General features: G+C 39.6%; 1 protein-coding gene across 3 annotated transcripts in view; it reads left to right on the forward strand.

Annotated features, from left to right (window-relative positions):
- Positions 1-14,593, forward strand: part of EPS15 (epidermal growth factor receptor pathway substrate 15) — a 160,066-nt gene that overhangs the window by 113,144 nt on the left and 32,329 nt on the right. For all 3 annotated transcript variants that reach the window (XM_007978767.3, XM_007978770.3, XM_007978769.3), the window contains 6 exons: positions 5,539-5,700; positions 6,901-7,098; positions 9,122-9,325; positions 11,675-11,788; positions 12,682-12,772; positions 14,257-14,292. In XM_007978767.3, the coding sequence (XP_007976958.1) occupies positions 5,539-5,700; positions 6,901-7,098; positions 9,122-9,325; positions 11,675-11,788; positions 12,682-12,772; positions 14,257-14,292 (805 nt within the window). The remainder of the gene's footprint in view (positions 1-5,538; positions 5,701-6,900; positions 7,099-9,121; positions 9,326-11,674; positions 11,789-12,681; positions 12,773-14,256; positions 14,293-14,593) is intronic.

Consider the following 14,593-nt stretch of genomic DNA (forward strand, 5'->3'; position numbering starts at 1 on the left):
TTACAGGCATGAGCCACTTTGCCCGGCTCAATATATTATATTTTCAAACTAACAAAATTACTTTAGATCTGCAGGTAACATTCTTTTAAAATATTTTATAGCTGAACTAGACCAAGCACAGTGGCTTATGCTTGTAATCCCAGCATCTTGGGAGGCCGAGGCGAACAGATCATTTGAGCCTAGGAGTTTGAGACCACCCTGGGCAACATGGTAAAACCCCATTTCTACAAAAAAATTTAAAAATTAGCCAGGTGTGGTGGTGCATGCCTGCAGCCCCAGCTACTTGGGAGGCTGAGGTGGGAAGATTACTTGAGCCCAGGAGGTTGAAGCTACAGTGAGCCATGATTATACCACTGCATTCTAGCCTGGGTGACAGAGCAAGACCCTGTCTTAAAAAAATAAAGGTATGTGCCACAGTGACATGTTAAAGCAGTAATGATTATTTCCAAATAATGAAAGTCTTAAATATCAGATCAGCCTTGGTCTATAGATTATAAAAATACTGAATCAGTTTAGAAGTGTAGATATTATTTTTTAAATTTTTAAAAAGCATTTGTCATAGGTCAGTTTGGGGTATTAATGAATAGCTATAGTTTAAATACATAGTGAAGTGTTTCATATTATGTAAAAAGAATGTAAGTCTTTTCTTTCTGTCAGTCTCATGTATGTTTCCCATTAGTTTCTCCCACATACTAAAATCCTATGATAGTTACAGTCATTGCTTAATCCCCTAGAATGTGCCAGGCATTGTACAAGATTTTGGATAATCAAAGAAAGATGAAGCATGGACACTGTCCTTTAGAAGTTTGTAATTTAAAGGTAGCCATGATTACAGTATATTAAGTATGACAGCAGAGGTTAGGAACAAACAGTAGAGTTTGAGCACAGGTGAAGGAAGCCCAAGATGAGTCGGAGGAGAGTAAATTTGGCTGGATTCTGAAGAATCAGTAGTGGGTTTCCAGGTACCTATGGTGTGGAAGGACATTGAAGACAGAGGTTATGGCTTGTGGAAAGGCATAAGGTCATTGAAATATGTTGTCTATTAGAGAAAGAATAGGGTCTTCTGAGGCTGGGTCACAGGTGAATATGAGAGGAAAAGAAGGTAGAACCCAGAACTGAAAGTTTTAATATGTCTTGCAGCAAGTTTTACTTAATCCTGTAGATAAGAGGGAACATCACATGTTTTTTAAAGTAACAGTGACTAGAGAAAACTCCTTTGCAGTGAGGTGTTTTTTTGTTGTTGTTGTTTTTTGTTTTTGTTTTTTTGTTTTTTGAGACGGAGTCTTGCTGTGTCGCCCAGGCTGGAGTGCAGTGGTGCAATCTCAGCTCACTGCAAGCTCCACCTCCCGGGTTCTCCTGCCTCGCCTCTCAAGTAGCTGGGACTACAGGCGCCCACCACCACGCCCGGCTAATTTTTTGTATTTTTAGTAGAGATGGGGTTTCACCATGTTAGCCAGGATGGTCTCGATCTCCTGACCTCGTGATCTGCCTGCCTTGGCCTCCCAAAGTGCTGGGATTATAGGCAGTGAGTTATTTTTTAAGCAAGTTGGACATCAGGAATAGGAAGAAACAAAGAGAGAAAACCCAGTTTTGTATATCAAGGAAGGAACGATGAAAGCTAAACTAATTTGGTAAACAGCTTAAACAGAGATTTTAAGGTAGAATCTATAGGACATGTATGAATGGAGAAAATCAAAGATGAATCTGAAGTTACTAGACTGGGTGATAGAGAAATTGAAGTCATTTTTCTCTTTTGGCATGAGTTTATTCAGAGCCAATGCCATGTGCATATCTAAAGCCATATCTCTATATGGTATGGATTACTTAACAGTGTAGGCACGGTTAAAAATTTAGACATGGAAAAAATTAGGCATGCTGGTAAATTAATGATAAAGTACTAAAGGAGTTCACCAGTTTGAAACTATGATCACACAGACTCACGGAATGTTAGCATTGGAAAGTCTTTCATGATCATCTATTGTGTTGGCATTTTCAAAGGAATTTTAAAAATAAATTATAGTAAATAATCTATAAACATTTTTGTCAAAGGAATCAGAAAGAGAACATCTAATTCTTTTTAAATATTATTATACTTTAAGTTCTGGGATACATGTGTGGAACATACAGGTTTGTTACATAGGTATACATGTGCCATGGTGATTGGCTGCACCCATCAACCCGTCATCTAGGTTTTAAGCCCTGCATGCATTAGGTATTTGTCCTAATGCTCTGCCTCCCCTTGTCCCCCACCTCCCAACAGGCCCTGGTGTGTGATGTTCCCCTCCCTGTGTCCATTAGTTCTCATAGTTCAACTCCCACTTATGAGTGAGAACATGTGTGTTTGGTTTTCTTTTCATGTGTTAGTTTGCTGAGAATGATGGTTTCCAGCTTCATCCATGTCCCTGCAAAGGACATGAACTCATTATTTTTTATGGCTGCATAGTATTCCATGGTATATATGTGCCACATTTCCTTTATCTAGTCTATCATTGATGGGCATTTGGGTTGGTTCCAAGTCTTTGCTATTGTAAATAGTGCTGCAGTAAACACACGTGTGCATGTGTCTTTATAGTAGAATGATTTATAATCCTTTGGGTATATACCCAGTAATGGGATAGCTGGGTCAAATGATATTTCTAGTTCTAGATCCTTGAGGAATCTCCACACTGTCTTTACAATGGTTGAACTAATTTACACTCCCACTAATAGTGTAAAAGCGTTCCTGTTTGTCCACATCCTCTCCAGAATCTGTTGTTTCCTGACGGGTTAATGAGAGAACATCTGATTCTTAAGAAACCTAGGCAAATCAAAAATCTATATAATACAGTAAAGAAAAATTCAATTTAGAAGGGGCATAAGCAGATTTAACTAAGATTTCAAATGTACTTATTTCCTCATTTAAAATTTCTTCTCCTTCAATATTATAATTTCAGGTCTCTTAAAATAAGGACTGAATTAAAATACAGAAATTGTGTTTTCTTTCAGAAATCAAGTGTCCCTGCATCTTAAATTTTCTGTACAGTTCCATTTATCAGTCCTTTGTGCAAGAGTTAGCAATTCATGACACAAGGGTCACTTTCTGCCTTTCTTTGCAGAGTTGATGACACTTATCAAACATCATCCGAATTCCTCAAGTATCATCCATTCAGCTGCTGCCTTTGAGTTTCCCTTCTTGTCTGCCTGCTCTGCCTGGGCTCTAAAGGAATTTTTTAAAGAAAGCAACATATTTTTAGACTAACCAGTTGCTTAAGAAAATATAAGATAAAAAGCAATTATTGAAAGCATTGTTCAGTGTTCTATTAAATCACAGAAACATCTGCATATATTTGAAAAATAGTGACACACATGTGAGACATTTAGTCTGCAGATAGTATATCACATGATGGTTAAGAGCTCAGACTGTAGAGTCAGAACCCAGTTTGAATCCATAGCTTACTATTTTTAACTTTGGACAAGTTACCTACATATCAGTGCTTCAGTTTTCTCATCTGTAAAATATGAATGATATTGGTACCTAATTGATAGATCTGTCATATAGACTATAAATAAGTTAGTATATTTGAAGAGCCTAGAACAGAACCTAGCACATTGTAAGTAACATTTAAAGTGTTGGCTATTATCATGATGGTGCTATCTTGTGTAACCTATGCAGTAAATCAGAGACCTTTTACTTTTAAGTTTCTCTTCTGTTCTTAGATTCTTATTCTGGTGAATGACTGTTGGGACTTTTGAATAGATACTACTTTTAGAAATTTGTGTTCAGTTTTACCTCACCCTCTTTGAGATTTTTGCCCACCTCCTGCTGACACATACTTTGAAGATACTAATCCCTGAGCCACTGCGCCTGGCTTTTTAAAAATTTCTGTAGTTCTTGTTATTAAGCATGAGGTCTGGTATGTACATGGATGAATAAATAATATAACATTTTCAAAATGGTTCATCCTTTTTTGTTTTGTTTTAAGAAATCTTTTCCTACACTGAGATCTGCATTTCTTCTACACATTTTAAAGTTAGCCTTTTATATTCAGGTCCATAATTTACCTGGAATTAATTTTTCCTTTTTTTTTTTTTTTTTTGAGACAGTGTCTCACTCTGTTGCCCAGTCTGGGCATGCTGTGGCATGATCACAGCTCACTGCAGCCTTGACCTCCTGGGCTCAAGAGATCCTCCCACCTCAGCCTCCCGAGTAGCTGAGACCACAGGCACGTGCTACCACGTCCAGCTAATTTTTTTTTTTTTTTTTTTGAGATGGAGTTGTGCTCTTGTTGCCCAGCCTGGAGTGCAATGCAAGATCTTGGCTCATTGCAATGTCTGCCTCCTGGGTTCAAGCGATTCTCCTGCCTCAAGCCTCCCAAGTAGCTGGGATTACAGACATGTGCCACCACGCCCGGACGCCAGGCTAATTTTTTTTTTTTTTTTTTTTTTTTTTTTTCATTTTTGGTAGAGATGAGGTTTCTCCATGTTGGTCAGGCTGGTCTTGAACTCCTGACCTCACATGATCTGCCTGCCTCGGCCTCCCAAAGTGCTGGGATTACAGATGTGAGCCACTGCATCCAGCCCATGTCTGGCTAATTTTTAAATATTTGTAGAGACAGATCTCATTATGTTGCCCAGGCTGATCTCAAATTCCTGGGCTCAAGCAATCCTCCTGCCTCAGCCTCCCAAAGTGCTGAGATTACAAGTGTGAACCATCCCACTTGACCTATAATTAATTTTTCTGTTTGCTGTCATTTAGAGATTCACTTGAATTTTTTTTTGCCATATGGGTATGCCTGGCATCATTTGCTGAGTATTTTTTTTAGAGATGGGATCTTGCTCTGTTGCCTAAGCTAGAGTGCAGTGGCATGATCAGAATTCACTGCAGCCTCAAACTCCTGAACTCAGGCAATCCTCACACCTCTGCCTTCCAAGTAGCTGGGACTACAGGCATATGCCACTGCACCCAGCTACAATTCAGGGTTTTGAGTAGAGGAGTGACATGATCTGATACAGGTTTTTAACAGTAGCTGGTGTGCTGAAAGTCACTGAAAGGTAGCATGAGTGAAAGTAGGAATACCAATTAGAAGGCAAGAGAGAGATAAGAATGACTTGGACCAAGTTTGGAAAAGGTGGTCAGTTTCTGGATATATTTTAAAGAAGGTTGCAACAGGATTTGCTGACAGATTAGAGATGAGAGGTGAAAGAAAGAGTCCAAGAAGATGCCTTGTGGGGTTTTTTTGACCAGAGAATCTGAGAGGGGAAAGATTGAGCTTAAAACAGATTTGTGGGGAAATTCCAGGAGTTCTATTTTCAACATGTTAGCAAAGCCCATCACACGTCCAAGGACAGATTTGAGTTAGCAAATTGAATATCTAAATTTGGATTCTAAGAAAGATGTCCTCAAGTAAAGATTGTATTTAAAGCTGTTAAGTACCCTAGTCTCATCAACACAATATACTCAATAAGACTTTATTCTTTCTTAAGGCAGATTTAAAATTACTAACTTAACCCTCCCCTACCCACAAAGAAAGTAAATATATTAATTTTCTTGGATTTTAGGATCTTCAAGATGAAGTTCAAAGGGAGAATACTAATCTGCAAAAACTACAGGCCCAGAAACAGCAAGTACAGGAACTCCTTGATGAACTGGATGAGCAGAAAGCCCAGCTGGAGGAGCAACTCAAGGAAGTCAGAAAGAAATGTGCTGAGGAGGCCCAACTGGTAATGTCTGGCTATTTCCTGCTGCCTGCATCTATACGTTAGTTGCTTTTCCTGGCTTAAGATGAAAACATTCTCTACTTTTTGTTATTGGTGGTGGTAGTTGGCAATCTAGTCAGCATTTGGGTTCATGGGGGCGATGGAGCAAGGTTCATACAAAAATTACAGGCCTTCTTTAGAGGAAATAGGGCAGTTAATGAACTGGTTTTCCAAATTTTTGTTAGAAAATATGTACCTATACCTTCAACTCTCTTCTGTCCCTCCACCAGTTAGCCTTCTCTATGAAAACCATACATCAAAAAACATCATAATTGGCCGGGCACAGTGGCTCATACCTGTAATCCCAGCACTTTGGGAGTCTGGGGCGGGGGAAATTGCTGGAGCCCAGGAGTTGGAGACCAGCCTGGGAAACATGGAGAAATCTTATCTCTACAAAAAATATGAAAGGTGACTGGGCGCAGTGGCTCATGCCTGTAATCCCAGCACCTTGGGAGGCCGAGGCGGGCAGATCATGAGGTTAGGAGATCGAGACCACGGTGAAACCCATCTCTACTAAAATTACAAAAAATTAGCCGGGCGCGGTGGCAGGCGCCTGTAGTCCCAGCTACTCAGGAGGCTGAGCCAGGAGAATGGCTTGAACCCGGGAGGTGGAGCTTGCAGTGAACCAAGATCACACCACTGCACTCCAGCCTGGGCAACAGAGCAAGACTCCGTCTCAAAAAAAAAAATTTTTTTTTTGAAAGCCAGGCGTGGTGGCCCACATCTGTAATCCCACCTACTCGAGAGGCTAAGGTAAGAGGATCACCTGAGCCTGGGAAAGTTGAGCCTGAAGTGAGCTGTGATCGTGCCACTGCACTCCAGCCTGGGTAACAGAGTGAGACTGTCTCAAAGAAATAAAACAACAACAACAATAAAACACCATAATAGGCCTACCTATGGCTGGGCATGCTCCTATAGTCCCACCTACTCAGGAGGATCACTTGAGTCCAGGAGTTTGAATCCAGCCTGGGCAACATAGCAAGACTCTCTCTCTCTCAAAAATTAAATAAATTATTTGCTATTGCTGTCAAAAACAAACAAACAAACAAAACCCCACCAAAATAGTAAAGTAAACTAAACAAATAAATGTATTGCATTTTGGAACATTTCAGTGACATCTCTTCTTTTAATCCCCATTTCTTCTCATTCACTTTCACATTATAGATCTCTTCTCTGAAAGCTGAATTAACTAGTCAGGAATCACAGATCTCCACTTATGAAGAAGAATTGGCAAAAGCTAGAGAAGAGCTGAGCCGTCTACAGCAGGAAACAGCAGAATTGGAGGAGAGTGTAGAGTCAGGGAAGGCTCAACTGGAACCTCTTCAGCAGCACCTACAAGATTCACAACAGGAAATGAGTTCAGTAAGTCTTTGTAAAGCAAGAAATATACTCAAATGGATCCTCTGTATCCTTTAGTCAGTTATACTTTCCAACTTCTGCTCCTTCAACCTCTTGCCTAGTTTACTGTTCATTTTTCAGTCATTTTATACAATAGGTTTTTTTTGTTGTTGTTACCTGTTGTATATTGAAACTATCATACATCTTGTATGTCTATCTGATGATTATCATTGGAGTAGTGATTAAGAGTGTGGACTTTGTGGCTGGATGGTCTAGGTTTAAGTACTGGTCTGCCACTTACTAGCTAAATCACCTTAGTATCAGATTCTTCATCTTCAAAATTGGAGGATTAATAAATACCCTACCCCTTAAGGCCACTATGAGGATTAAAGAGACAAAGCCTATAAGACATTTTAGCATGGTGCTTGGTATATAAGTGCTCAATAAGTGTTGCTTATTTTATAAACAATAACCTAGTTTCTTCTGTTTTGTGATTCTAATTTTGAATTCCCATTTACTAATTTGGAAACTTGTTCCTTAAGGAAATTGTTCCTTCTGTAGATAAATGTGCAGTGTTATAGTTGGTCTTATGTATAGATCCTTTGCTTTTTTATTTCCAGGTTTCCCTACATGAAGACTAATGTTTTAATGAATGATGAGATAGTTAGGGCTGGGCATTGTGGCCCATGCCTGTAATCCCAGCACTTTGGGAGGGTGAGGCAGCGGATCACTTGAGGCCGGGATTTCGAGACCATCCCTGCCAACATGACCAAACTCTTATTTCTACTAAAAGATACAAAAATTAGCTGGACATGGTGGTACCTGCCTGTAATCCCAGCTGCTTGGGAGGCTGAGGCACGAGAATCGCTTGAGCCTGGGAGGCCGAGGTTACATTGAGCTCAGATCACACCACTGTACTTCACCCTGGGCAACAGAGTGAGAATCTGTCTCAAAAACTAAAAACTAAAAAAAAAAAAAAAAAAAAAGGATGATTAGACAGAAACACAGAGATCATGGAGTCCATTTCTTTCATTATGAATTTGAAAAAATTAAAGCCAAGGAAGTTCAAGTAACTTTCTCATGGTTACATATCCTTGAAAAGGGCTACATCTGAAATCCAGTTCTTCTAAAATCCAGTCCAGTGTGCTCAGTTATTACATAGAATGAAGTCCTTCACTTTTGTGCTTCCTTACCCCCTGTTATCTGGCAGCTGAGTACCTACCTACTCATTCATCATGCAAGATATACCTTAAATTCTTATTTCTTTATGGTATTTTCTGCATTCTGCTTTTGTTGGACTTTGTATTTCTATTATAGCAGTAATAAGATTTTTCCCTGCATATTTGCTTATATGTCTGTCTCTCCTAGCAGACTGATGGTTTTGGTCCAGGAACTTACACATTTTTAAAAATCCCTATCATTTAGCACAGTTCTTGTCCTAATGTAGGTACTCAATAAACAGGTAACCTGAAAGAGTTGTAGTGAGAATGGTGCCAGATGAATGGGTATTCTTTAAACCGTTTTCTTTTTTTGAATTTCCTTAAAAAAAGGAATACTTATTGTCAGAAATTACTGAATCCTTCCTCTAAGTCATGTAGCATTCCCAGAGGATTCTTCTTAAAGGAAACAAATGTATCCTAGACCAAGTCTATGGTTATAACCATTTTTATTTTATTTATTTTTTTGAGGCAGGGTCTCATTCTGTCACTCTGGAGTGTAGTGGTGTGATCATGGCTCACTGCAGCCTTGACCTCTGGGCTCAAGTGATCCTTCCTTCTCAGCCTCCTGAGTAACTGGGACTACAGGTGCACTCCACCATGCCCAGCTGATTTTTATATATCTTGTAGAAATGAGGTTTCATTGTGTTGCTCAGGCTGGTCTTGAACTCCTGGGCTGAAGCAGTCCTCCTGCCTCAGTTTCCCAAAGTGTTGAGATTATAGGCAAGAGCTGCCACACCTAGCCCGTCAGGAAGTGGAGGAGGGCATTTGTATGTTACATGTCTTTTGAGTAATAAATTCTGTTCTGTATTCCCGCTTTGTGTTGGCAGATGCAAATGAAACTGATGGAAATGAAAGATTTGGAAAATCATAATAATACGTTAAATTGGTGCAGTAGCCCACACAGCATTCTTGTAAATGGAGCTACAGATTATTGCAGCCTCAGCACCAGCAGCAGTGAAACAGCCAACCTTAATGAACATGCTGAAGGCCAGAGCAACCTAGAGTCTGAGCCCATACACCAGGAATCTCCAGTGAGTCTAATACTTTCATAACTTTCATAATCAACTTCCTTGTGCAGATCCAAGTTTCATTGGCATTATATCTAATATAAATACATGGCCTTGCCTCATGTGAGAACAATTGAGATTTCCTTTTTAGAGGCAGAGAGTGAGTCCTAATCCAAACAATTGTACATTTTAACTAGTATAGTATAAAAAGATAACTTCAGCTTTTTTTTTTTTTTTTTTTTTTTTGGAGACGGAGTTTTGCTCTTGTTGCCCAGGCTGGAGTGCAGTGGCGTGATCTTGGCTTACTGCAACCTCTGCCTCTCGGGTTCAAGTGATTCTCCTGCCTCAGCCTCCTGAGTAGCTGGGATTACAGTCTCATGCCACTACACCCAGCTAATGTTTTATATTTTTAGTAGAGATGGGGTTTCATCATGTTGGCCAGCCTGGTTTTGAATTCCTGACCTCAAGTGACCCACCTGCCTTGGCCTCCCAAAGTGCAGGGATTACAGGCGTGAGCCACCATGCCCAGCCAGCTAATTTATTTTTTATAGAGCCTGTTTTTAAAACAGTTGTTCCATAGAGTAAAACTTTTTTTTAAGTACCTCACCCAAAACTATAATAATTTTTATTACATAGTGTTAAGGACATTTATTTACCAATTATTTGGAGAGTACCAACTATGTGCAAGAGTGCTGTATTACATAAGAGCTACAGAGACAAGAGACCTCAATCTTTCCTTCAAGCAGTGTATAGTGTAGTAGTGTAACACTGTGTTAGAGGGCTGTGCTAAAGGAAGCACAGAATTTTTAGATCGGACAGTTTGGAGGGGGTTCATAAAGATTTTGTTGGAAAAAGCTTTGTAAGTGAGCTTTGACAAGTGAGAAAGGGTTAAGCAAAGAAGAGGAGGATACATTCCTGCCAGAGAAAACAGTATTAGTATAGGTATAAGGTGGAAGAATACATGCAGCACAGAATCTTGAGAAGTTCTGAAGGATATCTTGTGATGATGGAGAGGGTATTGGTAAGAGATGAGGCGCTCCTAGTAGGCATCTGCATTACCTCTGGTGCTTATCAAAGTATAGGTGATTCCCCAAACTTGCTAAACTAGTTTCTGGGATAGAGCCAGATACATGTATTTTAAAAACACATTCTATGGGTGATTGTCATGTGTACCTGGATAAAAGTGACCACTTTTAGGTCAGAAAGTGCCAGAAAGTGAGAAATTTAGATTCATCTTAAAGCTTTGGGGGATTTATCCTAATACAGTGAACAGCCATTGAAGAATTTTGAGCAAGAAGTGATGTGATTAACTTTTAGAAATGTGGAAAACGAATTAGAGAGTAAGACTGTAGAAGGGATAATAGGAAGAATAGAAGTTTGAGAGGTGTTAAAAGTGAAAAGTTAACAGACTCGATTTTATTTACACAGTACAGTTGCGTATGGATTATACAATATTCTTTCAAGTGCAAAAGGCAGATTACTAGGTTATCCTTCAAATAGATAAGGGTGGTATAAAATAGATATTGCCCCTGCTATTTTTTTTTTTTTTTTTTTTTTTTGAGACAGAGTCTCACTCTGTGGGCCAGGCTGGAGTGCAGTGGCGTGGTCTCGGCTCACTGCAACCTCTGCCTCCCAAGTTCAAGCTGTTCGCCTGCCTCAGCCTCCTGAGTAACTGGGAATACAGACGCGTGCCACCACGCCTGGCTAATTTTTTGCATTTTTAGTAGAGACGGGGTTTCACCATGTTAGCCAGGATGGTCTCGATCTCCTGACCTCGTGATCTGCCTGCCTCGGCCTCCCATAGCATTGGGATTACAAGCGTGAGCCACCGCACCCAGTCTGCCCCTACTGCTTCTTAAGTCTTTCACCCACTCGTCTAAATGAAGAAGACAATGGGAAGCCATTGAAAAATTTTAACCAGAAGGGTCATGATCACATCCAAGTCTTAGAGCTATTAGTTTGGCTACAGTAAGGAGAAGAGATTGGAAATGCACGTATTGCAGGCAGGAAAGCAGTTGGAAGGAAGACTGCTATAGTAATTGGAACCAAAGATAATAATACTGTAAGTGACTGATAGTGACAGTGAGGATGGAGAAGAAGGCAAGGATTTGAAAAAGAGGTAAGAGGTAGACTGAGCAAGACTTGGAGTCTTATTCTAACTGAGGATTAAAGATGACCTGAAGGTTTCTGACATGAATGACTTTGATGCTTGATGACACCATGTCCCTAAAAAAGATTATAGAAGGAGAAATTATTTGATGAATACGTTCTACTTGTCTTTTTATTTTTAAATAATTTTTGGTTATCTTTAGTCAGTTGTCTCTGCCAAGTCAAAAAGTATATTGTTAATCTACTTGCATTAATATTTTGTAGGCAAGAAGTAGTCCTGAACTACTGCCTTCTGGTGTGACTGATGAAAATGAGGTGACTACAGCTGTTACTGAAAAAGTTTGTTCTGAACTCGATAATAACAGACATTCAAAAGAGGTAAAAATGATTTTATATTAACATTGGAGATTCATAAGGGTGGAAGGACAGGAGGAGGTGAATTATCAGACATTACTTAATGGGTACAATATACATTATTCAGATGACTGATACATCAAAAGCCCCGACTTTACCATTAGGCAATATAGTGATGTAACAGAATTCCACTTGGACCCCTTGAATTTATACATATAAAATAAATAAATAATAAATAAATGTTCTTAATAGCTGGATGTGGTGGCAAGTGCCTGTAGTCCCAACTACTCAGGAGGCTGAAGTAGGTGGATTGCTTGAGCCTGAGCTGGTGGCACTAGGCAACATAGAGAGACCTTATCTCTAAAAATTAAATGATATATTTAAAAAATGTCCTTATCACTGTTTTCCTTAGATGAATTATACACTATTTTAGGCGAAGGAAAGAGAAACGTGTTAAATGTACTTTATGACTAGAGAAATATTTGTTACATTACCATCAGTTGATTTTTCTTTTGTTTTTGAGACTAAGTTTCACTTTGTCACCCAGGCTTGAGTGCAGTGGCGCGATCTCAGCTCACTGCAACCTCCACCTCCCAGGTTCAAGCGATTCTCCTGCCTCAGCCTCCCAAGTAGCTGGGACTACAGGCATGTGCCACCACGCCCAGCTAATTTTTGTATTTTTGGTAGAGACGGGGTTTCACCATGTTGGCCAGGATGGTCTCTCTCTCTTGACCTTGTGATCCACCCACATCAGCCTCCCAAAGTGCTGGGATTACACGTGTGAGCCACTGTGCCCGGCCCATCAGTTGATTTTTCAAAGCATGTGTATGACCTGAATATATGTTATTTTATTTTAAAATGTTACCTTTTAAAACTTTGGTTTCTAAAAAAAAATTTTAATTAAAAATTATTTTTAGGAAGATCCATTTAATGTAGACTCAAGTTCACTGACAGATCCAGTTGCAGATACAAACTTGGATTTTTTCCAGTCTGATCCTTTCGTTGGCAGTAAGTACTCTTTTTTTTTTTCTATTATAGATTTACCTAAAAAAAGGCTTTGTAATATATAAACTAAGGATTAAGGCTTTGGTTTCAATAGCCTACCAACTCAGTCTGTCACCCAGGCTGGAGTGCAGTGGCACAATCTCGGCTCACTGCAACCTCCACCTCCTGGGTTCAAGCAATTCTCCTGTCTCAGCCTCTTGAGTACCTGGGGCTACAGGCGCCCACCACCACACCCGGCTAACTTTATGTATGTATGTATGTATGTATGTATGTATGTATGTATGTATGTATTTAGAGATGGAGTCTCGCTCTTTTGCCAGGCTGGAGTGCAGTGGCACAATCTTGACTCACTGCAACCTCTGCCTCCCGGATTCAAGTGATTCTCCTGCCTCAGCCTCCCCAGTAGTTGGGATTACGGGCGCCTGCCACCACACCCAGCTAATTTTTGTATTTTTAGTAGAGGCGGGGTTTCACCATGTTGGCCAGGATGGTCTCCATCTCTTGACCTCATGATCTGCCTACTTTGGCCTCCCAAAGTGCTGGGATTACAGGTGTGAGCCACCACGTCCGGCCTAATTTTTATATTTTTAGTAGAGACTGTGTTTCACCATTTTGACCAGGCTGGTCTTGAACTCCTGACTTCAGGTGATCCACCTGCCTCAGCCTTCTAAAGTGCTGGGATTACAGGCATGAGCCACTGCGCCTGGCCTGCTTTGTATTTTCCTGCTGACTAATGTTGAACATCTTTCTAGATGCTTATTGGCCATTTGTATGTCTTCTTTGGAAAAGTGTTTATTCAATTTTGGTGAAGTCCAATTATCTGTTTTTTCTTCTATCACTTGTGCTTTTGGTGTCATCTACGAAACTATTACCTTAGTCACAAAGCTTTACTGCTCTCTTTGTCTAAGAGTTTTATAGTTTTGCTGTTACAGTTAGATCTTTGATCCATTTTGAGTTTATTTTTGTATGTGATGTGAGATAGGGGTCAAGCTTCATTCTTTTGCATGTGGATATCCAGTTGTCCCAACACCATTTGTTGAAAAGACTGTCCTTTGTCCATTTTGTGTTCTTGATACTCTTTTCAAAAATCAAATGACCATAAATGTAAGGATTTATTTCTGGACTCTTCAGTCCTGTAGGAATTTTTTTTTTTTTTTTCCTTCCCCGCTTCAGTAAAGCTCAGTATCTCTATTTCTGAACTGGTGATAATAACACCCTCCCAGTACTCTTGTGAAGAGTAGAGGTTTTGTTAGTAAAATTTTTGCTGCAATGTCTTCCCCTCCATCTGTAACCTCAACTTGTGATCAAGGTAAGTATAGTTGGCTGTACATTTAATAAGGTCAACGACATTCCTTATTTTATCTACTTTGAAGTGAAGTTATTGAAATAAACTTTGCTTTGCTTTTGTTTTAAAGTTACCCTTTAAGTAACGGTGTCATCACAGTAAATACTGTTATTTGGATTTCTTTCTGTTTATTTTATCACAGGTGATCCTTTCAAGGATGATCCTTTTGGAAAAATTGGTCAGTATCTTACTGAGTTTCATCTTAGCTTTCATTCATTTCCGCTTAATAATAAATTTATGTTATTTGGGTCTGAAACTGAAGCCCCAGTAAGATACTCTATGTGCCTGGCATTTTCAGAAAGAAAGTAGTAAATTCTTGAGATTTTGCTTAATAAATTGTTGCTTTACTTTTACTTCTCCTTTTTTTTTTTTCCTGGTGTTTTTTGTTTCTGAGACAGGGTCTTATTCTGTCACCCAGGCTGCAGTGCAGTGGTGTGATCATGGCTCACTGCAGCCTTGACTTCCTGAGCTCAACTAGT

This window comes from Chlorocebus sabaeus, chromosome 20, assembly GCF_047675955.1.
Source record: "Chlorocebus sabaeus isolate Y175 chromosome 20, mChlSab1.0.hap1, whole genome shotgun sequence".
Taxonomy (NCBI): Eukaryota; Metazoa; Chordata; class Mammalia; order Primates; family Cercopithecidae; genus Chlorocebus; species Chlorocebus sabaeus.